The sequence below is a fragment of the Lampetra planeri genome, chromosome 5 (assembly GCF_965212315.1).
Source record: "Lampetra planeri chromosome 5, kcLamPlan1.2.h2, whole genome shotgun sequence".
In the NCBI taxonomy this organism is placed as follows: Eukaryota; Metazoa; Chordata; class Hyperoartia; order Petromyzontiformes; family Petromyzontidae; genus Lampetra; species Lampetra planeri.
Window position 1 is genome coordinate 3,351,249 of NC_136111.1, and position 25,661 is coordinate 3,376,909.

General features: G+C 46.3%; 1 protein-coding gene across 9 annotated transcripts in view; it reads left to right on the forward strand.

Moving 5' to 3' along the window:
* Positions 1-25,661, forward strand: part of LOC144718682 (protein phosphatase 1 regulatory subunit 12A-like) — a 101,987-nt gene that overhangs the window by 32,143 nt on the left and 44,183 nt on the right. For 8 of the 9 annotated variants that reach the window (XM_078594126.1, XM_078594123.1, XM_078594128.1 and 5 more), the window contains exons 2-11: positions 30-160; positions 3,188-3,306; positions 14,228-14,387; positions 15,046-15,190; positions 15,736-15,810; positions 16,520-16,599; positions 18,098-18,225; positions 19,952-20,208; positions 21,927-22,244; positions 23,475-23,611. In XM_078594126.1, the coding sequence (XP_078450252.1) occupies positions 30-160; positions 3,188-3,306; positions 14,228-14,387; positions 15,046-15,190; positions 15,736-15,810; positions 16,520-16,599; positions 18,098-18,225; positions 19,952-20,208; positions 21,927-22,244; positions 23,475-23,611 (1,550 nt within the window). The remainder of the gene's footprint in view (positions 1-29; positions 161-3,187; positions 3,307-14,227; positions 14,388-15,045; positions 15,191-15,735; positions 15,811-16,519; positions 16,600-18,097; positions 18,226-19,951; positions 20,209-21,926; positions 22,245-23,474; positions 23,612-25,661) is intronic. The other variant, XM_078594131.1, reaches the window with a different exon arrangement.

Here is a 25,661-nt window from a genome sequence, read left to right on the forward strand (position 1 = left end):
ATTGTTGTTGTTTAATTATTTGCCCTTAGGCCTGCATTGATGAAAACTTCGACATGGTCAAATTTCTGGTGGAACGCGACGCCAACATCAATCAGGCGGACAACGAGGGCTGGACTCCTCTGCACGCTGCTGCCTCCTGCGGCTACATCGACATTGCCAAGTGAGTAGTGCCAGGGTCACCTCCCGTTTATAAATACATCGCATCGGAGTAGCCAATCTGTAAGACAGGGCCTCCGTTTCATCTTTGAAAAGTAAATTAACTTTTAAATCCCACCAGTCTGTGATTTTTCTGGACCACTTTTTTGTTTCAAAAGAATTAGTTTCAGCAGACAAACCACCGTTGGCTTCCCATAAAGTGATAGTAATCCCATTGACCTCAGGGAGGATAACGGTTTTGAGTCAACCCTCAAAATTCAACAGTTTTTGTTCTATGGGAAGGCCACGATCCACCATGTTTCATCACGGCTCTCGGGGCCAGCAACACACAACCACCACCACCACCACCCCCTTGCTAATTCGAGGACAGATACACTTTGACTTTTTTTACTTGTTTTGCCCCACTGTTGCCATGACTGAAATGTCATTCTAAAATGACGGTGGCTTTTGTCAAGTGAGAGGGTGGCACTTTGTCAACCTACACCCCTAACTCCCACGCCTTCCTCTCCACTAACGCTCCCGACCACTCTGGGCTTAGTGTGGACCCCCCCCCCCCTGCTTAATCGGGGTTCAAAGCCGGAGGGCCGCGTGGGTGCTTTATTCTTGGATTGGCGTCTTGCCACTTTCCGGATGATCTAAATAAGGAGCGGTGTGCATGTGTGTGATTGAATTGGCTCCGCACCCCTCTCCCAGGTGCAGTTTGGCACTCTTTAAACACTAACTCCCTGCTCTGATGGACGTCGCTAATGAGGTTACGGTTGGTTAATCCGGCAGTTTTGCACTATGCCGGATTCAAACAGCTGGGTTGATTTCAAACCCGTGACAAAGTATTTGTTCCCCGACTTCTCTTTGCTACTGCCTTGGGGCGCACACTCCTAATAGTGTACGGAAATAATCGTATCTGCTTTCATAGGTGCAGAGTTTCCCCTGTTAAGTGGGGGGGGGGGGGGGCTATGCAGATAGGTGAATCTGTCTCTAACCCTAATCCTGGATGTTTAACTCCGGACATGTGTACAATGCTTTGGGGGCTCCTAAAAGCATTTTGCATGTTCTTGCTCGTGTTGCACATGCAGTACGATCGGATGGTTTAAATGGTTGCACGCGTTGCAAGGAAGCTTTGCAGTAGCTCATGGGATTTGAGTGATTTCAAACGTTCTAAAGCTTAACATAACAACCCACCGCCATAGGGAAATGAGTAATAGGAATTTCAATTGATGAGGGATAGTTTAAGGACTTTTTGATTTTGGTGTAACTGCCCACTGAACGTTCTTGGTATTATTAATAATATCAATATTTCTCTCGGGGCCCAGTAGGTTACTCTTGGGGCCTAGTAGGATGCAGAGAGGGTTTTTTGGGGGCTGCGTGTAGTGCCCCGCCACTTGCCTTTCCCGTTACCCATCATGCCTCACTCCTTCTCTGCACCTCAACAGGGAGCTATAGCCATGGCGTAACATATAAGTGGAAGAAAGGAAGTTCTAGTTGAATGGGAATATTGCTTTTATTAATAATACCAAGAACGTCCAGTGGGTGGTAACACCGATAATTAAAATGCAGTCTTTATCATGTACAAAGCCTTATTTTATTCAAAATCCAATAGGTATGAATGTTTTATCATTACAAAATGAATACAACTTTTATTCTTTGGGTCTTTCGGTAAAGTCACGTAGATAGATACAAAAATATATAACAAAAAACTAATATGTATAACAAAAACACTGGGACGTTTCGATCGCAACACAAGCGGTCGTCATTTCTCCTGATGACGGCCGCTCTCCTGATGATGACCGCTTGTGTTGCGATCGAAACGTTGTAGTTTTTGTGATATTTTTTTTTACTTATCTACATGACTTTACCGAAAGACCCAAATAATATGAATTACTACAGTCGCAAAAGCTTTAAGTCAAGATTTGAATACAACTTTGTTGGAAATTATCAGCTGCCTGTATGAATGTTCATATTTTGAATGTCTTTAGCACCGTTTGTAGCCAACCATGCTAATCAGAGGTGCGGGGAAGGACAACAAAACTAAACACAAACAAATGGATATACTGACTCCATTATGGAAACATGGAATTTCCAATACTGGGCCTCAGGCCTGCCAACGGAGATGATTCTCGCCAGAGAATCCTGCGTGTCTCTAAAAAGAGTCTTTTTTTCACACGTTTTTATTTCACGAGCCGGTTATTTGCAAGAAAAGTTCCCTGGCACTTGCGAATATATCTCTATGGTTACACGACAATGTTGTCAGCTTTGCTTTGTAAGAGCTTTATCGGGCCTAGACTGCATGCATGCACAGTTCACGATTGCGCTTGTATGGTTGCAGCCTATTTACAATGCAAAAAGGGCCTTTGTATTTATTACCAATCCGAAGACACTTCAGATTTCAGTTTTAACATCCCAGGCAAACTGAGATCCCATTTTACATAACATAATATCTTGAAGTCGATTTCAACTAATATTTATACGTATATCATTTTATTAAATGTTTTACTACATCTGTCTAGGAGATAGCAGTATAGAAAGTAGGTTGCACACCTATCTGTACATTTTAACTACTCTTCCATTGAATGTTTGAAGGACACCTGCACGTTCCGACTATTCAATATGGAATGAGCCAAACGGTCCACTAAACCTGTACCAGAATACAACCTAAACACTAAACATGCATGTAGCCCTTTGTCAATCCATTTCTGGATGAAGGCATCCCCACGCTGTGCAGATTGTGAAGCTTATTTTTGACCATGAAGTTAGGTGCAGGTTGGTACAGGTGGGGAGCCATAGACCTGGGAGCATAGAAGTGCATTGCAACAATATATTTAGCTCCACTGCCCTCTGCTTCCTCAAGCCATATCGTTTCTCAGCTCCACCCAGACTTAAATCCTAGCGACCCAGAACATCTCGCCCTCCAGGTTTAGTCCCATACATCCTCAGCCCTTGCCCACCTAAGTCTTCATACGTGAAGCCACCTGGTGGCTATGATTCTCGCCGCGGTGGGCAGTGAGTAACCTTGTTCGCCGGACTCTGTTGCCAGGTACCTGATCGCGCATGGCGCCAATGTGGCAGCGGTCAACAGCGAGAGCGAGCTGCCCCTGGACATCACCGAGGATGAGGCCCTGGAGGACATGCTGCAGGAGGAGCTCAGCAAACATGGTGTGATGTGCTGCGCTGTCATCTCCCCTCGCTCGCTCAGTGAAACAACTCGCTGACAGAATAAATCAATCAATCAGACTTATTCAAATGACCCGTCCCTGACTGGACATCTGTGAAAAAGAGTTTTTAGCTCATCAGATTCCTCCAGCATGAGCAAATATTCTGATTCTGATTCAAATAAAAATAAACAGTTACTTCCCAGATGTGTGATGCAGATAGAATAGGTGCATAACCAAATTTATTTATGCGAAGGTCCTTTTCATTCAGTCATTTTTGGCTGTGCTGAGACGATGCACTCACCCCACTTGAGATTCTGATTTAATCATGTGCGGCTGCCTGAATTCCATTGCAGAATATCAGCCTTTTCAGCTCAATGCTCTGACATTCAGGGCCATTTTCAGGGTTCATGTTTAATGCCTGATGCACGGAGAGCCAATTTCAAAAGCGGTGCAGCTGTAGATGGTCAAATGGCTTAAACAGAACCATGAAGGTGTTGAATAACTCTTAAGCAAGAGCCGTTATCAAAACACATATTTGCTTTGCGTACATTTACTACCGTTACTAATTCGGAAACACAATTTCTTTAGATCATTTCTAAATATTTAATCAGCCCAAATGTCAGCAGGGTAACCAGCGTTTTATTATATGAATTCAACCTTATGGTGTGTTGTTAAAGCACCCAACTCAAACATAGAAAGTCGCAAACCCCAGGTGGGGGGGGGTTGACTCAATCATTTCTCTGGGGTCAATAAAATAAGTATCACATTGAGAAGTCATGTTTGCTTCTCCTACCCAGCCATAGTAATGTAGAATTACCACCACCGGCGCAGGACAGCCGGCATAGTTGAGTGTCTCCCATATGAAGAGCGAGATACTTTGATTTTTGATGCAGAATATTCTGTAGATGCCGTGTCCAGGAGGAGGCTGCTAATCTCTGGAGTCGAGGCTAAATTTGGAAAATTACGTGCGAGCGTTAAGCTACTGTACCAGATCGGTCCTTCCTGAATGCTTGCTGTAGCTTGGTGGCATCTGTTGAGCTCGGTGGGATATTCCTCATTGACCAAAACTGCAATGATGCACGCTGCTAAACTGGCTTTTACTGTGGGTGTGCGCGCGTGGGTGTGAGTGTTGTTGTGTTGTTAAGAACACTCATATTCCAAATAAGTAACGTGTGTACATTATTGAGTATGTACCTACACTCTTCTGTTGGTCATGATGCCAAAAATAAAGTATCTCCTTGCTCACAGGAGCAATGCGATTGCACTCATCTCTGTTGGTGGCCTTTAGGCAGTGCTGGAAAGTTAAGTATTGAGTAATAAAATCACTTGAAAATTCCCCAAGTACTGGATTAAGCTGTTACTTGGAAATTGCAGAGCAATTCGTTGTCAAGAGAATTACTACTTTAAAAAAGTGTGCTCCCAGCACTCAGTAGGCTAATGTTTTAGACGGTGACTGATGAGCATTTTACAGTCAGCTCTACACATTTGTGACTCGTCTAAGGCAGTTGTCAATGAAGGCGATCTCTGAAGATGTTTTCGAGCTGTGCTAGTAATGCCACCAGCCTGCCTCGGACAGGGGGATTTGACAGTGTGGTGGCCTGGTGCAGCTTACATCCTGGCCGGTATGTCCAGGTCGTAAATCATCGGCTCCAGAAGAACATGTGTCCTCTTTGAGCAGCACTACTGTCTGCTGCGTCTCCCTGGTGTCTCCTGGGAACACCCCCCCCATGCCTTTTGGTTTCACGATGGAAACGTTGCCAAAAAAAGGGGGGGTCGGGGAAGAGAATCACGTGTTATCTTCATGGCATCCAGGTGATGCGATGCATTTTCCTACATCGGTCATCTGTGCTGGGGATGCAGTCATTGAGATGATGATGGTAAATACGTGCTTAGCATGTTGACGCCGCCGTATATTTTTGGCCTTGAACGTTACCTCGGTAGGCCATGTGGCAAGAGGGCTCGACTCCCAGTCAGGAGATAGCAGGTTCAAATCCCAGTTGGAAGACGTCCAGCCTATTCCGACTTCTCGGCCAAACAAAATTGTGTTGGCCCCTTCGGAAAGTCGGTTTGTGGTGATCGTAAAGAAGACTGTGTTTACTCCTGCCGTAGTAGTATAGAATTTCCACTGCAGATGAGCACCACGCCCCAATGCAAGCTCGAGCAGTGAGTCTCTTTGTGGTTAATATTGTGAATTGGCACAAACTCCGAGCTCAACAGTGTGTCAATCACAGCAGTCCAACCGCATTGGAAATCATCGGGCTCGAAGGTTTCTTTCTTGATGTTTTGTGCACAACTTTCCTCCCACCCACCATCTGTTGACCTGAGCTATTGTCCGTCCTGTGTTGGTTTTTCCCTGCACACACCTTGATCTTGTTGATTCTTCTCAGTTCTGAATGGTCCCACGGTTCAGGACGCATTGTGTATTGGGGTTATTTTAAAACAATCGTGAATGTATCTCTGCTGTGCTAAAGGTGTGTGAGCATTGAGAACCATGGAGCTTCGTAGGCAGTGCACGTTGGCCTGGCTTGCTTACTTTGTAACCTTACTGTTTGCCCTTAAGATGCTAATTTTAGCTGTCCTGTTTTAGACATTTTTTGTTTCTCCCCCACTCCACTTTGTGGGAGGGCGTGAACTATTGTGATTGCACAAATGTGTGCCCACGTATGTAACGTAATGTATGCAGGGAATGCCTGCGTCGTCCAGAGTTGTGTGACTGTGTTTAACGTTACACTTATGGGGAAATGCATCGATCGATATATAAGCTAGGTTCTCTGGGTCGACACAACTTTAAATAAGTGCCTGATAACAGTGATTCCAATATCAGCAGTGGGGAGACAAATGAGGGTGGGAGTGTGTCGTGTTTATCACATAATTCCTTCCTTACATGTGCTGTCGTTCTTTTGTTCTTATTAGTACTCGCACATGTGCCTGTAGTGCGATGAAGAAGGGACATTGCCCGAAACGTCACCGATTATATATTTTATTTTCAGGCCACAGTGTTATTGACGAATGTGAGCTTTTGTTGCTTGTGCAAAGAATCTGTCCAGCTAAACGGATGGCTCTGTCGTTGTGTCGCTATGTATAGTTTTATATTCGTGCGCAGTCTCGAGCGTATTCTTGTGATGTGCTTGAGCTTTGCACGCAATGCATGCTGTGTCCTCAACTGCAATGTAACGCTTGCGTGTGCATTTCACATTGCTGCTATTATAATGTCGGCAAATTAAAGTTCGGGGTGCAGTGTCCACTCCATCTATGCAGGTTATAACCCTTTAACAGTATTGGCAGTATTCTTTGGTTCCTTTGGTAAAGTTATAGACTGCCAGTACGCTCACTCAGTTTAACCATTGCAACAGTCTGCATTATAGATTACCAATACACTCACCAGCTTAAAAACCAGACTACAGTCTACATTTTAGACTGCCAGTACGCTCACCGAGGTTAAGAACCAGGCTACAGTCTACATTATAGACTTCTAGTACACTCACCAAGGTTAAGAACCAGGCTACAGTCTACATTATAGACTGCCAGTACACTCACCAAACTTAATAACCAGGCTACAGTCCACATTCGAGATTGCCAGTACACTGACTCCGTTTAAGAACCAGGCTCGTTTCTATCAGTGTTTTTTTTTTATAATTTTTATTAACTTCATTTTTAGTTTTCTATCTACTTGACTTTACCGAAAGAACCAAAGAAGCCAAAAGGCAGTCACGAAAGTTTTAAGTCAAAATGTAGTATTGTCGGTGTCTAATAAGAAATTGGACGGGAACTACACCTAGGCAGCATAATAGTTGCACTGCTCGTGTTGTTATAATAACCAGGTCAAAGGGAAAGTGATGGGACTGGTTGGCGTTGTTTAACCAAACTCGTTTTGGTTCCTGGAATGAGATAAGAGCACTGGGGAAAATCTAAATTGTGTTCGCGTAAATTTCTGGTACTCGATGGGGGGTATGGGTGGTGGTGGTGGTGGCGGCGGCGGCGGCTTTAAAGTGACCCCAACGAACCCACCGTGTTTGCCGCTACGTTATTTTCAGTTCATTTTAATAGGCATGTGACAATTCACCCACTCCCTCTCCTGGGGTACAGTCAATTGACACGATTAGTGATAACGGTTCGGTTCAAGAGCTGATTCATGATTTTATTCGCCCTATCAATTTCACACGATTCAGTTTCAACGCACCGTTACTTTTTGTTACAATGCAATCTGCTATGTACAGTGTCCGCGCTAAATGCCGTTGTCCGGCACAAGTGGCTTCTTCCCTTTTTGCCCCATCGGCCCAGGCCAAATGTGCTTTCACAGGAGCCCTTTCGTGTGCGGGTGGGCGGGCAGCTGGGGAAAATGGCCATAAATAGACCGTGCGTTTACCCTATGACAACCCACTGCCATGCGGCGAGGTTGGGGCAGCTGCCAGGCAGCCCAGACATGGAGTGGAAAATGTTGCTCATAAAATACCAAAGGAACGTTGACTCTAAACAATTAAATACGGCTGTGTGTGCATTAATTTTGTGGCCGGGGGGGTGGGGGGGCTTCCTTTAATGGTAATTCTTATTTTTTTTCTGAATTCTCACTCTTGGACATGGTTGCCTGTGAATTCTGCTGCATTGGCCAAAGTGCAATTGTCTGTGGAAGTTTTTTGTATTATATATGTATGTTAACAGGCCTAGTTGTGCATGCAACTGTGTGTGTGTGTAAGAGAGAGGAGTGGTGGTGCAGCGGTTCGCTTGCTGTGCTATGATTCCGTTAACCTGGGTTCCATTCTCGGATATACAACTTGCCAGCTGATGGTATATCTGAACTTGTTGTTGTGGCCCTCGCAGATGTCAACTTGGCCATAAGAGTTATTACCTGATGCAGTTTGTAAATAGCACTGGAGAGACAAAGGTGGTCAGGCATATGTGAATCAGACCATATGTCTCGCTTGTGCAGTGCAGGCCTTAAAAGGTGATTGTTAACGGTATTTGCTGAGAAACTCTCACTGCTCAAGTGAGCTTTGGGTTTTCCTCACATCCATTGGTGACTGAGCCAGTTGTGGAAATTCCTAATTCCTCACAGAGGTGGACCAGTGTCTCGATCGGACATGTACTGTTGGGCTCACATACTGGTACTCATGACCAAACGGGGATATCTCTGTTTGTTTTGGCATTTCATTGGAGATTTGTCTCTTTTTTTGGTGTAAATTTGTGGCTTTAAGGTTAAGGATTTTCGAGCGGGTCGCATAAACTATTTGGGAAGAGGATGGCGAGCTCGTTGAGTGACAACGAGCTGCGGGCGCTATTGTGGAGTCTGCCGCAGAAGGCTTTCTTCCCTCCCTCGCTACGGCCCTGCGGTTCCTGATAAGTGCCAGAAACAAAAGCCACTGGCGCTTTCCCTTGTCAATACTATTTTTTTCATCGACTAAAGCTCTCCATTGTTTTTTTTCATAGTTATTTTAAAATTACGAACCTTCAAATAATCAGCTTTGCAAATGTGTTTATTTTGTTCCGTGCAATTGATATCATAAAACAGTTTTCATGCTTAATATTCACAAAGTCTCCCTGCTCTCAAGTGAGCATTGCATAGGATGTGACCACAGTTCACTTCACACAGGCACGTCATTTTTTTGTATCTTCCCTCAATTTTATCCCAATTGTGCGATTTGCATCGGGCTCCATTTGCATCTCTCGCGTGAAGAGAACAGCGCATCGAAACGACATCACAGATCTACCTCCTGTCAAGTGACCCCCTTGTCCACAAAGCACGCATGTTCATTGCGCGACAGTAAAACCAATATTTAACATTCTCAGAGTTGGAATTTATCCAAATTAATTATAAAGCCATATTTCACGTGGTGGTTTTTGCTTGCAGTCATTTGTCACTGAGCTGAAACCATCGATTCACTACAGGATAACCTGCTTTAATCATGGGCCTAGATGTCCAACCTTGGATATACCGGTGGTGTAGCCTCAGCGCTCTGACCTCTTAGTTATATGGCTACCTCTCACGTACCACCGTGTGAAGCCTCTTTAATTACCCAGGAGAGATGATGGGCTTGAGCGGTATGGAACTGTAAAGTCCGTGTTTAGCCGAATGCTTTATCCATAGTGCCACTTGACTAGGCAGCCAAAACAGTCTCATGCCTGTTTTGGAAGGGTCCTGCTTAGGATGTTATAGTCTAACTCCTTTGTTGAGGTTTTTATTTTGCATGGTGTTAGAGAGACTCATCCACCAGTGGATTCACAATCGTGCTGTACAGGTACATATAATGCCGTCGGTTTTTCAGAAAACCTTTGCGGGTCCATTTCTGTCAATCTGCTATTCAATGTCTACACGGTACGTACACAAATATGCAAAGGGGGACCCATTGTTACATTTATGTTTTTCAGGATTCCGTTGCCTTGTCCATGGCACTTTCCCAAACCCGCAACCCGTGTTCCCGAACAGAGTGTGCTTCTCTAAAAGTGGCTGGAGGTGTAAAAAAAAAAAATTCTTACACATTTGGCTATTTCGAATGACTGCAGTTCTCCCTGGCCACTGGGGAGAAGGAAGAGAACACAATATTCTGCCTGCGACAGGTGCGCGGATAGATGCTCAATTGTTGGAACGCGACACGGCGGATAGCGCCACGTGCTCTCTCTCTCCGTGGAGCCCTTCACAACCACGCGGGGGGGTGAGACCGTGTCAGCATCGCCTGCGGTCGGAGTGCTCGCGCGCACCCTGTGGGCGCCGTGTGGCCTCCCTGCCACTGGACATAGCCCACAAAGTCACGGCGCGCGCTGTATAAATAGCGCGCACATCAACGGTGTGTGCACGTTTGTTCCCTGATGCCCGTTCGCTCATTGGTTCGCTCCCTTCCGCCTAGGCAGTGACATCTCATTGTCGACCCCGCTGCCAGAGAACGGAGCGCTCCTGCGTGGTTGGGGGGGTCACTTTACCGCATCCAATCCAACGTTTTTGCGGGCCAGCAACGCGCTGCTTCGCTTATATTCTTGCCTTTTGTTTTGCTCCCAGTTTTGTTCCCATTCGTGCGATTAGTGGCATGTCGAGAGATGAAGCACTTTGCATTCTTAATTCTGAAGTGGCATCGCATCATGCCAGAAGACGCTACAGAACGACTTCTGGTCTCATACAAGATGCAAACTTTTACGTGTAATGCAAATAGTGTTATCTGCATGACAATGAAACTAAAGTGATGTAGTTGTCAGTGGCAGCAAATTCATTTCAAGCTTTTTTTTGTCCAGTTTTTGGTGACCAGAACATGCGGTTGTGTTTTTACACTCGTCTGTGTCTGGACTCTGAATTGAAACTCGGGGGAAGCCAGTGGTACTGCTTCAGTGCTCTTGAACATGGGCAATTATTACAACTTTGATCCACTCTGGTTCCCCTATCACTGATTCGCTTCACTGGTATGTCATCAGTATCCCACATGCTTAAAAATAATCCATAAGCTGCTGAATTGTCATCGCTCTGCATCACACAAGCGATTGACAAAAGGTTATGAAAGCGGTATATTAAACGTACACGCTTCGCTAATAAAACAAGCTATAGCTGGTGCAGCACTTTGTTTTTGTACGTGCGGTTTATCTTAAATAGGCCTTACGTTGTTTGAACTTATTAACACTCAGACAAAGTCAGAGTGTTAATACATTTTAAACGTGGGTGCCAGTCAATGAAAGGTCGTCCACTGTTGATCACCCACAAAGTTGTACTCGTTTTATTGACCATGGAGGGATGATTGGCATAGTCCCCCCCCCTGACTAGGATTTCAACTTTAATCCTTTAATTGTGGGTTACTTTTTCTAACCACAGTCACTCAGTCAGATCAGGAGATGTTTAGAAAAATTGTCCTGAGGGTAAATGAAGGTTGCTTTCTAAAAGACATTTGGACCAAAATAAAACGTGGCAATATTTGCTTCATTTATCCAGGAAAGCCTTACAATCCAGAGATTGTTCATGGGTATTTGAGGAAACTGGATTGCTCCGATAAAATCAATGCATTTGATGGTTTATAACATCCACAAGTCTGTGCAGGTAAGTCAGAAAACTTGCTTTTTCGTAAGAAATTGCAACTTAATATCTCGTGCACAACATGATCACAACATTAGTATGCCGTACCAGTGCCTGCTTTTTTGCACTGTGCCATATGGTTTGTGTTTATTGTTTTGGTTTGTAAAGTGCATGGGGGGGGGAGTGAAATAAATCCAGAAACAGGTGGCCCGGGCGTCGCTCTTTCAGGTCCGTTGTCGTCGCATCTGGTTTTCCCCGTGGTGTTTTTCGTCTGGGCCTCGCGAATCATAAAGCCACGCCGGTGAGCTGTGGGGCTCAGCTCTGTGGAAATTAATCCTGCGTTAGCTCGATTTATTGGCTTCACATGGGTGAGCAGAAAATTGGCTCGGCGGAAAGTGGCTTCGTGATGTTTGTAAGAGGCCATGTTGCCGATGACAGAAGAGGCTTGTATTTGCACTTGGCCATTATTTAAATGGGGCAATTTTATTTAAAAGCACATTTACTCGCAGTTTTTCACTGAATACAAGCTTTGTCCGTCAGTGTCCTTTTAATGACCCATTTCAGGTTATGTAAGTCAGTTTTTTTGAATGGATGTTGTCTGGATAAACCATTGTGCAGCTGAGGCACGTTGCATTCTGTGCACCATGATTAAAATTAATCAAAGGTTTTGGGACTAAAATACTTCCAATTAGCATTCAGGTCTTCCTCCACTGGGGCATTATTCAACTACATTGACAACTTAAAATCCAGTGTTTATAAGTGCATGCCAATTTCTCCATACTGCAACCACCGTTGGCTTTACCACAAAATGGTAACTATTTGTATCCACCTTAGAGGGATGGCTGACAGGGACAACACGAACAATATCTCTGCATATTGGCCGGTATAATACTTGTCTTTCTACCTTTCGCAGGCCACCTCCATTGCCCTATGTGTTTGTGTGCAACACACGATCGTAATCTGTTATGTAATCCATCAACCCTGCCTCTAAGGTGCTGCATTGCAAATAGGTGCCACCACACACCCTGCTTTAGGTGACATGGACTCAATCAAAGCCCTGCACGCGCTCTCTCTCTCTCTTCTACAATTAACAAAGCACTTGAGGCCGCTGGTGATGATAAAGATTTCACAATCGACGAGCGTCAATCCCAGTGGTGAAGCGAAAATTAACGTTTGTTCTTTTTTCCTCCTGGTACATCGGGTTAAGGTGCCTGAGCTTGCCCCCCAATGCTTCCAAAGCCTGATCTCACCCTGCATCTCAAACTCAGCCCAGCACGCGCACGCTTGCGCGCGTGTTGGTTTGCGAAACATCTGTCGTCTCGGTATCATCGTCGAGACTGTGAGATGGCTTCAACGTCGGCTGCGGTGACACGCGGGTGCCAGAGCGCACACGCGCGTAACAAATTATTGTGTTCGTTGTGACAAGGGGTGGGTTTTTCAGCTGTGGATTTATGTTTTCTCCAGTCTCGATGAGGGTATGACAGGTCTGCATTGAGTTTCTGGTGTTTTGGAATTCAAAAATGTTTTTTGACACACGTATATTATATATAGTTTGTGATTTATTGTAATGTTGCATCCTTTGTAATGATGAATCATTTGTCTCGGACAGCAGTGATCTCATGAGTGCATTTTTACATGTGCACAATTCATTCTTTGGTTATGGATACACTTAACTCATAATAATTTTGGGTTCATTAAAACTAATGTATGAATTCAAAGACATAATTTTTGCCAGGTGAGAGCTCGTTGAGACCTCATGTTTCTTGCAAGCGTGACTTTGATTCCCACGTGTTGACATTTGTGACCACCACCGAGTGGTTCAGTCTTTGGAGTCGGTCTCTTGGAGACACTTGCCCCCGCACCATGGAAATGTGGAATTGTAACCGCTATCTGACGGCCAACAGCAGAGATAATACGAGGTCACTTTGACTTTTAGAATTTGACCCATCTGCACAGCTGTTGCAAAATGGATCGTTGCCTGTGTGTGTGTGTGCGCAAGACATTTATAATGGTTGATGTATTTTATTATTGTTCATAAATCACTGGCACGTCATTTATACTACATTTATGATACGCAGCACTTCTATTCACGCAGTAACGTTCAAACATCGGGAGTGATTTTCACCCAACACTTTTAGACGACACTTTTTCCAACAGAAAAATCACTCATGCTTGTTTGACAAGAGCACAAGTTTCACTGCCGCAGTTAGACTGTGTGATGACTTTGGAAAGCCAGTAACTGTTGTATTTAAATTTATGTGCTTTTATGTGGGCGCATGTGTGTGTGCAGGTAAGTATCCTTGATCAAGTTTCTTGTGTAAATACCATCACTAGGAAGACCAAGGTGGTCAGGCATGGTGCTGGCCATATCTCGCCTGTATGCAACACCAGCTTTAGTGTGTGTGTGCAGTCTAATGCCTTAGTCCCACAGCCAGTGGGAAATGTGCTCCTGGCAACTAGGGTCCGATCGGGTCGAACCGATCCCACGGGGGGTCCCGTAACCTGGCTCTCAGGCTGACTTTTCAAACAGACCTCGCGCTTAGAATCAGGTTGATCTCAGAATTAGCCATGTTTAACTTCCTGGTTGTGAATAGACCTACCGCTTAGAACATTGGATCAATCAATCTTTATTTTACGTGCCATTATCGCCCTCAATAAAGAAGGCATCGGTGTACATTACAGCAGAATGGGAATGAACATCTCTTCCGCTAACCCCCACCCTCGAGCCATGTAAGGTGAAGGAGGTTGTGTAGGGGTCAGAGCGAAAGGATCTGATGCCGCAAAGCCTTATGGGTCATGAAACCAGGCAAATGTCTCAGCGCCTATTGCTGTTCCCTTTGCTTGAGTAAATGAGGCCTTTGCCACTATGGTGAGTAAAGCTGACCCAGGCTGTCTTTGTGTCTGTGTGTGTGCGTGCGTACGCCCAACTTGGGAGCAGGCGTAGACCAGGACGCGGCACGCAAGGAGGAGGAGCAGGTGATGATGCGCGACGCTCGCCAGTGGCTCAACAGTGGACGCATAGACGAAGTGCGGCACCCTAAGTCGGGCGGCACCGCTCTGCACGTGGCCGCCGCCAAGGGCTACATCGACGTCATCAAGTGAGCGCTCCGCCGCGGCGGCCACGGCGGCCACTTGTTGCACTGGTGGGAGCGTTAGACGTCAGCGTGGCGGTTGGCGCACCGCGTGACGAACCTGGCAGGCGACATTTCGATTCCTGGTCACGGCTAACATCCGTGATATGAACTGGTCCAGGGCCTCCTCTGGGCTCATAATCAGAATATTTATTTATACTGGAGGAGGAATCCTATGAACTATAATGCTCTTTTGCACAGATGTCCAGCCGGGGCGGGTCAGGACGTTAGAAAAACAAACAATACAAAAACACGATAGGAGTGCAAAGTATAGTAAAGGTAAACAAATTATCCAAAAACATACAAATAAAACGAAACCGTCCCCATCCTACCTGGCAAAGCCCACAGAGATATTATTTTTCAGAAGTGACCTAATTATGCAAGCATCACTGCTGAGGAGACCAAGGTGTCCTGGGTGTGGTGTTAATAATAATACATTTTAATTTATAAAGAACCCTTAAACAATCGTTCTCAGGGCGCTGGCCCGCATCACCCGGCCCCGCTCATCGTTCCGGAGCTTGTCAGCCTTAATCGTTGCTCATTATTAGCACCTGCGCCCCCCCCCCCCCCCGACATTTTGTATGGCTGTAGGGGCATGTCTCTCTTTGCTTGCGTGGCCGCGTAGGCTGCTGCTGCAGGCGGGCTTCGACGTGAACGTGCGAGACAACGACGGCTGGACGCCGCTGCACGCCGCCGCGCACTGGGGCAAGGATGAGGCGTGCCGCGTGCTTGTCGAGAACTTCTGCAACATGGAGGCGCTCAACAAAGTGGTCGGTGGCCGGGCGCGCGGCGCCACTGCAGCACTGCGCACGCTGATTGTTCGTCCGCGTTTAATTGTGTCGGGTTCGATTAAAATGAGGGTCACTTTGTTGGAAGTTGCAAGTGGGTTTTGTCCTCTTTGCCACGGGGACGTTGTAAATATTGTGACTGCTGGCTCTCGGGGGGCCACCGGCGAAGGTGAGTGGTCACCCGCGTTGTTTCGTTTTGAGCAGAATGGGGGGACACTTTGACATAATGGGCTGTCACCCAGGTCCAGATTAGCCCCGTGGGCTAAGTAGCCTCCAGCTCAGGCCCTTCATCTAAAGAAGGGGGCCTGCGAGTAAAATTGTCACCCTCCTCGTCCCAGCTGCTCATTGACCCCCTGGAAACAGGGTTCATAATTGAGTGTGTTAGCCCACATTGTCTCATGATGAGACATTCTGATGAGACAATGCATGCCAGCTCGCAACTTGTTGGAATAGAAGACGCTTGAAGCTCACACTGTTGTCGGGTCTCACCACGCATTCCGCTGTCCGCGTGCCTTGTTGCGATGCAGGGGCAGACGGCGTTTGATGTGTCCGACGAAGATGTGCTCAGCTATTTGGAAGAGCTGCAAACGAAGCAGAAAACGGTACGTGGGTATGGCAGCCACCTACTGGGCCCCCCCTATTTGGGGATGGTGTTAGGTTGGCTTGTCTTCTATACCCCCCCCCCCAACTGTGCTCCTGCCCTCTTGCCAAATATGGCATTTTGAGATTTTGTACCATTTTCAATTTTGGTGTTTATACCGCCCTTAAGTAACGATTGTTTACTTTGCTGAAGTTTTCAAAGGCGTGCCCGCGGTACTCTCTTTTTCTAAACACCCTCTCCTTTAAAATGTGTACTATGAATTGTTGATATTTGGAGAGAGTGTTATCAACATTTTAGTGCTTTTAAAATCCATACATTGCATTTCATCTTCGCCACTGACATATGGTTTGTAACACGCGTGGCTAATGTTGATGAACAGGCCTGAATTCAGTGGTTAGCGGACTTCACTACGAACCTGTCTACCCGCGTTCGATTCCCGCTCACGACCAATAACAGTGGCGAATATCTGAACCTGGTCCTGGGCCTCCCCGTGGTCAACTTGGCCTTAATTTCGTACCTGATGCGGTGTGTAAGCATGAGCTATGGGGTGAGAAAGTCGGCCGGGAGTGGTGCTGACCACCCACCCGCTCATATACCGTGCCCGCCTTCATAGGTGCTCTCTAATAACACTTGCCCCTGCAGCCTGGAAGGCTATATACGGGGGAATCATTGTCTTTGTGTGGATGTGTACATGCTCTCTCTCGTCACAGATGAAGATCGAGAAGGAGAAGCAACCCATTAACAGCGAGATAATCGAGTCGAATGACACCAACTCCATCAAATCTAGAGGGTAAGGGTTTCGCGGTTGCCAAGCGCCTAACTTCCAGATGTATAAGCCTGCATGTTTAAACCGTGAGTGGCATCCAACACAGAGTACAACCCTGATGAGTGGGGGTGGTGCATCTAAGTCAAAGCAAAAAGGCTACTTAATAAAATCCAATACCATGCTCTTAGTCGTATTGACGATCAATCTCTAGCCGGTCTTTCTAATAACTGATACTTTTAAGATCAGAGCTCCTCTGAAGTCTCCCATTGCTGTAAGTCTCAGAATTTGGTTTAATCACCGGGGACTGGAGCCTGAATTCAAGCTCAATTGTCTCATAATTCATTACTTGAGCAGTGTGATGGAACACCCTAAGGCCATCCAGTCGTCTACTTATATTTTTGACAAAGCACTGTTCATATTCCGTCACTGAGAGTTGTCGCTTCCTCGTCGATGATGCACTGACAATCACCGCGCATGTCCTGAGTGAAGATAATAATTATTTGGCAGCGGAACTGCCATTGATGATGTAAATTCACGGGTCGAGTGGCGGTCAAGCATTGAGCAGTGGAAGCAAATGATCCATGCACAGATAGAGGTTGAAGTATGGTTTGTCGAAAAGGTTACTGTGTTTTGGAAAACATGTTGCCACTAAACATGTAATAACATTGACAAAGCGATGCATGATTGGTCATGGAATCCCCTGGTCGCTTGCTGGTTATGACATGTACCATGAACTCTTAAGCCAAAGGGACACATGGCATGATGATACCCGTTGTATTTGATGGCAAATGAAGGCAGTCATTGAATTGTAAAACATAAGCTGCTGTATATAACCATGTTGAAGTGAGCAATATTTTTAATGAGGCCGTTATATTACATTTATGATTAGCTCCTCGCTAAAGTTAAATTGACAACAGTTTGAATTTGATCATTGGCACACACTACAGATCCCCAGACAAGCCGTGTGATCTGATGTGGCCAGGGGCCCTTAAACATGAAGAACAGATAGAGATTTGTTTTTCCTATGTCTCTGCCAAGCCAGGCCCCAGATGGTATTCAGGCTGTAAGAGGAACATACCAATGGCTGCCTATGCATACTAATAACTTTTTTTTTAGTGCACAACTTATTTTGAAAGCTATGTGAGAAGACAGTAATGCAATGTATCTAAGAAAGACAAACATCGAGTGGCAGGAATCGGTCCTGGGCATAGAAACAGAAGAAATCCTGATGTGTCTTCAGGTTGTACCGCGTGGTGCTGGGTACGATGCCTGATGTTTCGCTGCAGTTGCTGGGCGCTTTGACCTTTTCCATACAGCACAACTGCAAAAACCGATGATAGTGCTAATAATTCTGGCCGCTGCATTTTAAATCATCTGGAGTGTGGAGCTCAGCTTTTTGCAGAGGCCACCTGCGAATGTTGGCAGTGGCTCCTTGGCATAAGCCCACAATGATCCGCAACCCAGTTAATGAACAGAGAGAGGGCCTCTACACTGCCCCCTTGTTGTCGGCTGTTGCGAGCAGGAAGGAGGGTGATGGCGAGAGCAAGCATGACGAGACGAGCAGCTCCAGCTCCGAGGAGGAGGACGACGAGGACGAGGAGGAGGACCAGGAGGGTTCTGAGGCCGAGTCGCAGCCCGAGAACCACACAGGTACAGTCGCTCGGTCGCGCAGACTCTGCCAAACGAGCTCCCCAATGCAGCTGTGGCCTCAACTGCCATCTGATCATTGTCATTGTCCACGAAGCTCATGGTCCACCCTAAATAGCATCCGCACAAACCATGGCAGATGTGGATAACCCAATGCACTGATATAAAATAAACTGTCCAGCGTGCGACTGTGGGTATCCAGAACACCTCAAACGACATAATGATGCACTGCCCGATCCACAAATATGAAGGAGACTTTGCAGCGATATACGTCGCTGCTCCTGACGCAGTTATCTGGGCTTCACTACCTCAGTATGAAATTGTAGTTGATGCTCTACATCAGCAGCCATACGAAAGAAAGAAAGAAAGATTGTTTTTGTCAAGGTTACAGATGTTATTCAGTCAGCAGTTGTTGAGAACCAAGTCGCGAAGAACTCTGCCACATTTTTCTGACATGACACTGGGAAAAACTTCCCTGGGTTTGGCTACTAATGTTTTTCTTCGCGTTGGTTGGCTTGCTTTATTATACATGAGTGAGTCCTGTCTTTATGATAATGTATTGTTAGCATATCGTCAGTTTTCTTCAGCGGTTTCAACGATGAATGTGGCGAGTTGTTTTTTTGCGTCTAAATACGAATGCCCTTGCATCGTTGCATAGGATATTAGAGTAATGCAGCGGAAATAGATGAAAGAGTGACAGGAAATCGCCAATGGGCATCTGAGTGTGTTGGCAACTGCCCATGCTTGATGCCTCCTGGCGGTCCCAACTGGCCCTGTTGCTGATTTTTCATTTTATACAGAGACAACTTTTGCCATACGTTTTTCAAATTAGAACGTCAAACACAATGGGAATGTTTGTTGTTGAAGGGGATAAATGTATTTATTGCCATAAAAAAACAAATGCAATTCATTTTGTCTGTCTCTCTTACTCTGCTTCTCTCTCTTTCACTCCCACTGCTACTGGTGGTACGTTATATTTCACTTCCTCCAGAGATTCACTCGCTGCATACTTCTCCCATGCTGCATCTCTCTCTGGTTATCTCATTCCGTACATCTCTGCTGCTCTCTCTTTCTGTTGCTCGTATTACATACCTCTCTCTCTCTCTCTCGTGCTGCCTTGCAATTTCATCTTCTCTGCACTGAAATCATCTGTGGCGGTGCTGTTTTTAGAGTTGGTTGATGCGGGCCGATGCTCATCAGTGACACATTTGCTCGTGACGTGTGACTAATGACCCATAACTGAGGCGCGATATGTGTCGCAACCACGGAGCATTCACTGGTGTGTAATGCGAAGCACGCTAGTTGATGGTGAATTGTAACATTTTGTAAATGTACATTAAAAAAAAAATTGGAATTAAGTTTACATTTTGTAAAATGTGTGAAATGGGAACACAATAGAGGTTTCACTGCTTAACATGGACTACAGCACAGCATTTGATTGCTTCCTGTAATTTCTACCGGTGACGATAACATGACAATGCTGACGTCATGGAATTAGTCATGCACATCAGTTGCAAAATGTATAATTGACCTGCCCTTTGCCTTCATCCTTCGGTCAACTTAGCCTTAATTGAGTAACCTGGTGCTGTCGACAACTAACTTCTTCTAACCTTAACTTATCTAGTCCCCTTGGTCCACGCAGTTGACATTTAACCTTCATACATACGATTACACATACGTACGTGACGTTAATTGTATCTAAAAAAAAATCTTTCTTTTTGACCCGCAGGGAAAAACCGGCCGTCCGTCAAGGAGAACAACAACAACAACAAGGTGAACAACAACAACGAGGCGATGCCGGACAAGACGTCCGGCGTGACGCCCGCCGGGCCTGGCGTCCCCCCGACGTCGCGGGCCTCCTCGCACGGCCTCATTGTGCCGCCCTCTGCCCCCACGCAGACCACGCCCTCCCCGGCCCCGCTGACGGTGACGAATACCCAGCCGCCCGCCGCCACCGCCACCACCCCGACGTCGCCCTCCAGGAAGGTACGGGCCGGGATCCCGCTCAGCGCAGCCATTTTGCTTTAACAATTTTTTTTTTATAATTTCGTAGGTGGCAGGAAGGTGTGTGGAAGAAGCCCTTCACCCAGCAGTTAATTGATGAATGGCATTACTTTAATGGAGCAGATGGCCCCGGGTGGCTCTGGGATAATCCCCGTCGCTTCGCTGGCGCTGCTCCTGAGTTGGTGTCTGGTTGCCAGCCACTTGTGGTTGTAACAGTGAAACTGGGTTCAAGTGTTGATCTGATGTCTTCAGCCTGGTCACCAGATTGCACAGTAAAACTTCTTGTCGTGAGTTTGGTTTGTCACGTAGTTTTATATATTCAATTTCTTAAAAATAACACACTTGTATAATTGCCATGCCACAAGCACACAATTTGGTTAGAGGCCTTTTGAAGGGACTACATTTGAATTTATCAGCTTGTGCTGAGTTTTGAACGTCATCCTCGCATTCTTCTAGGTACCCTGGTTTTCCCCACTTGCGATTAATGTAATTGGCCAAACCTCCCGATACACGAGAACCCTCTCCTAAAAAAGCCTTCAAGCTCTTCTCAATAAATCAAAGGGTCAGCCATTAAAGAAGGCACTTGGCCTTCAGTCACACAACACTTTTGCTTGTGCTCCTTTTCTCTCGTCTCCTCCCTCCGAGCCTCTTCACTCAAGTGTTTCTGCTTCCAGGAAGATGCTGATGTTGAAATGAATGACTGTATTCCTGTGTTGCATCCGAGTGTGGTATGTCTTGTTTCGTTAATTTTTTTTTCCTCCGCCTCCTTTGTTGATTATTTTGCCTGTGCCTTGCCTTTCTCTGTCTCTGTCTTTGCTTTTCTTTCCCTTTGTTCCGGGCGTTGTCCTCTCTGCCGTCCCTCCGCGTGGCCCACGCTGCTGCTGCCTGCCTGCGGTTGACCGTGTGGCGTGCGCAGCCTGAATTTGTAGCCGCCACCTTGCCTGCAGTGGCACCGCTAAACCCGCTAACGTGGCGGCAGGGCCTGCGTAAAACCGGAATCCCGCTTGTGCCCCAGAAAGGGCAGGTAGTGGTGGCTCCTCTCTCTTTTAAATCCTTTTGTGTTTTGGAGTTTTTCCCCCTCCTCTCTCTCCCTTCTATCCCCACAAATCCTCACGAGCCCATTAATCCCATCTCAGAAATTACCTGTGTGTGTGTGTTTGGTTTTGTGTGTTCCCAATACATACAAAGTTAGATAATACATTGTTGAGCATAATGTCCACGTTTTACCTTGGCACTTTTATGACTCCTCTTTCTAAATATTTCACTGACCTCCTGGCAGCCTTTAGACTTAATTTTTTTGTATAATACTTTATTTAAAACAAAAATATATATATCTGTGCACCGAAAAGCTAGGAGATTTTTTAAAATCTCTTGACAACATTGCATAGTCCAAGTTGAAAGAACCACAATGTTTTCATAAAAGGGGGGTCAGTTGAAATAGACAGCCAAAAAAAAATAGAGGAAATATCCCCAACTTGTTAAAGTAACCCACTCTACCCAGAATCCCTCGCTTCAGACGACTTCCCCCCCCCCCCCACTGCTAACCATCGCGCATGCACGTACGCATGCGTCTGCTGTCGTTCACATGCGCCTCCTTCCCCAGACCTCCTTAGCCGACCCCTCCACACCCTGTGCCTGCTGCCCCTGGACTCACACCGACTCCCCCCCCCCGGGTGTTTGTCCCCCCCACCCTCGCTCAGTTCCCGAGCTCGTTCCCACGAGCCGGCGCGGGCGGCATCGCCGCAGGCGCCGCCGCTCCCAAGGAGGAGGAGAAGAAGACCGTGGACGTTGCGCCCCCTGCCAGCGCACCTGCCTCATGGCGCTCGGGCCTGCGCAAGACCGGTAGTCACGGTGCGTTGCCCGAGGCGGCGGCAGCGGCGGCGGGAGCGACGGGAGCGGGCGAGCCGCCGCGCGACGCCCTCCGCGAGAGGGGCGACGTCACGCAGGCCGGCTCGGGGATCGCCCGCTCGGCCTCGAGCCCCCGGCTCACCACCACCGAGACGCGCGAACGCGAGAGGGTGAGTGTGTGTGTGAGTGTGTGTGTGAGTGTGTGTGTGAGTGCGTGCACACTGGGCTCAACACTCGATCATCCTCGCAGCAGCAGCGGCTTTTGGATAGCCGTTGAACGAAGATGGTTAGTGCATCGTGGCGCTTTCAGATGCGCTTCATGCGGGCGTCTGAAACGCTCTTCCTTCTGATATTAGGATGGCGCTTGAGCTATGCACTTTTAAATCTGTGTTTAGTTTCTTCTGGTCATCTGTGCAAAAGATGTATAGCTCATTGGATTCCTACCCGTATACATTTATATTTTGATTCTGATTGTTGTCCTTCCCCCGCACTTCTGATGAGCACGGTTGGCTTCGTATGGTGCGAAAAAAGTTTTACATACATACATGCATACATACGATGCGTTCAGTTTCCGTGTCGTTCGTGATTCTTACGATCATGAGCGGTGGTACAGAGGTTGCAATGCTGTCTGGGTGTGAAGAGCCTTTGATTTACTATTTAAAAATGCGATGTCATATGAAAGGATTGGAAGTATTGCACTGGAAGAAGCTGGTTTTCCACCAGCGTGTAGCGTGTAGCGTGTAGCCCGTGCCGTGTACGTGTGATTTGCTGCAGTTGGCTGCTCATTGCATCAGATCAAAAGGACAGGGTACTATTTTTATAGCTGCTACCCAACACGTACACACATGACCAAATTCACAATGGGTGCAATGTCATGGGTCTTTATATATAGGCCTTATCTAGTATGTAGTTCTTTACACGATCAAAAGGCAAACTTGTCTAGAACGCAATTACAATATTTTTAGATTTATGGAGCAGCTGAGACATAATTGCATGTTAATATATAGTTGATCAAATGTCCTCGCACGTCCCATGGATGGACTGATTCCTGCTGTATGAATTTTGAACGTTCAGTTGGATTGGCACGGGCTTAGTTGTGGGAAAAATGCCCAAATACACCGTCGCCCCCTCACTGGGTACAGCAATGTGTATGTAAATAGGCACCACCACACACATGTATAGGAAAATAGGGATGGGGAGAGTTTGTAGCTCGGGATGATACCAGTTCACGACAACACTTTTTCATAAGCGTTCTATCACACTGCTTCGCCACCTCCATGATTATAGCCTTTGGGAAGTGTGGAAGACACGTGTTGCCTTGGCCTTCACGCATACCCGCTGTGGCTTTGCTTTGTAAACCTGGCAGCCTGTGCTCATTGTGTTGATGCCGGGGCGTGCAGGCGTTGCTGGCGCAGCCGGCAGGAGAGAGGGACAGCCTGGGCACGAAACTCGCCCGCGTCCCTCCGACCATCAGCGACAACAAGTTCACGTTCCCGCGCAAGCCTGGGACTGCCGACCCGGAGGAGAAGGAGAATAGGTGGGGGAATTTTTATATAACGGCAATATATACAATATATATAAGCAAACAGGGTTCTGTATCGACCACATGTGAATACGTATTTTCAGTCGATCGGCCCTTTTCGCTTTTCAGACCAATATTATCCGGAATTTTGTGTAAGCAAATAAACTTTGGACCAGTTCTGACTGAAGGAACGAAACGATATCGATTTATATTTGGTGGGGGGGGAGGGGAAATGTTCTTCTTTATGAGCTCTTGCCCTTAATGATTCCCAACCACATATCATGAGTTTGTATTTATGTCGTCTTCATCATCATCATCAGCCATGTGCAATCCATTGCAAGATGAAGGCTTCATAAATCTGCCACCATCTCTCAAGATGCTGCGATGTCCTTGCACCTGCACCAAAAATGATGGAAATGCTCCATCTCCGTGTCTGAGACGTGTAACATTCCTTGTCTGCCACTCTTGTTTATTGCTTTTGACCGGCAGCCGTTATTGGTATGTTGCTTTTCGTTATCAAGTCCAGCTTTTCAAAAGAACTCCAACCTGCTCTCATCTGTCTCTTATTATTTTTTTTTACATATTGTAATTTCGTTTCTGCCTTCAATAGCTGGTCTACAATACAAATACTCTGCTGTGTTTGACAGAAAACTCAAATTCTGTATGTAAAAATATATAGATGTGATTACCTTCCTGCTCGGTGGCGCTTTGCTTAGAGTACGTGAATTTCAATCGGAAATTCAAATCTTAGTTGGGCATTCACCCGGGCATCTACCTACCTCTGCATTTGATTATACGAGTACAGCTTTGTGGGAAATCGACCGTAATTGTGCTTTTGATTGTTTGACCCCTGCTGTGGGAATGATACATTTCCATCACCGTCTCACGGCCACCAATGCGATCGAGCATCACCCTAAAAGGTCGCTTGCGCAGAGAAACAAAAACACCGATGTTTTACTTTTAATATCCTCGCTGGGTTCACTTTGTGGGTGGGATAGTGATCGGTAACTAGAACGCCCCCCCCCCACCCCCGTGGCTCTTCACTTGACTTTTAGTTTTTTATCTTTTTCTCTGCCTTTGTTTAAATTCCCATCGTTTTTATTCGTGGAGGAAACGGTGATGCGCATGGCCGGCCAGTGTATAAAAATAGCTCATTATTATTTTCACTTAGCCAGCGGAAAGCTTATATTTTGCATTGTGTTCTTTCACCGAGCCAAAGGTTCCCAAACATATTTATTTTAAGCGAGCAGCAACTTCAGTGTGCCAATAAAAGCACACATGCCGTGAATGTCCATTTTTTTTAAACAGAACTTGAATTGAGCTGTGTGACCAAACAAACTGCTAACTTGGCCGTAAGCGGTCAAAAGTAAACTCTTGTCGTGATATATAAAATGAGTACCACTTGTTGTAAGTCAACACTGGTGGTCCGTTACAGAGACTTGCTGAAGCCATGAGAACAGAAGCCATCAAACACGCGAGTGTCGACTCTTAAGTTTAAGCCAGAGTATAATAAAAACTAAATAGCATTTCACTTGTGTTGCAGCATGCACTCCCCCCCACCCCCACATTCACTGTTTGAACCCCATTCAATCTTTACGAGAAAACAGCAAGCTGTGGATGTTGTACATTAAGATTGACATCCACGGGTACAAGGTGCTCATGTCTTCAGCTTAGCATGGGACACAAGGGGGGCCTCTGTGATTTCCCTTCCATTCTGCCTTTTTCCATTGGTGCTTGCCAAAGTGAGGCAGGCCAGAGTGGCAGATCCTTCTCGTGGCTCCGTACCGGCAATGCTGCTCTAGCTTCTTGTTTGCTAAACTCTGGGCTCTTTCAGATGTATTTGACCTTCTATCCTAACAAGCGATCAATTCTGCATATTACAGGATTTTTTTGTATATATCAAAGTTAATTAATTGACAATCACATGCTAGATATGCTACGATTGCGACACTTGCCCAGAGGTTTGCTCCTAAAACAACCTGCGTTCAGTGTGTGTGTGTACGTCTGCTTATAGCGGAATTGTGTGTGTGTGTGTGCGTGCGTACCGTGTGCACGTGTGTGTGTG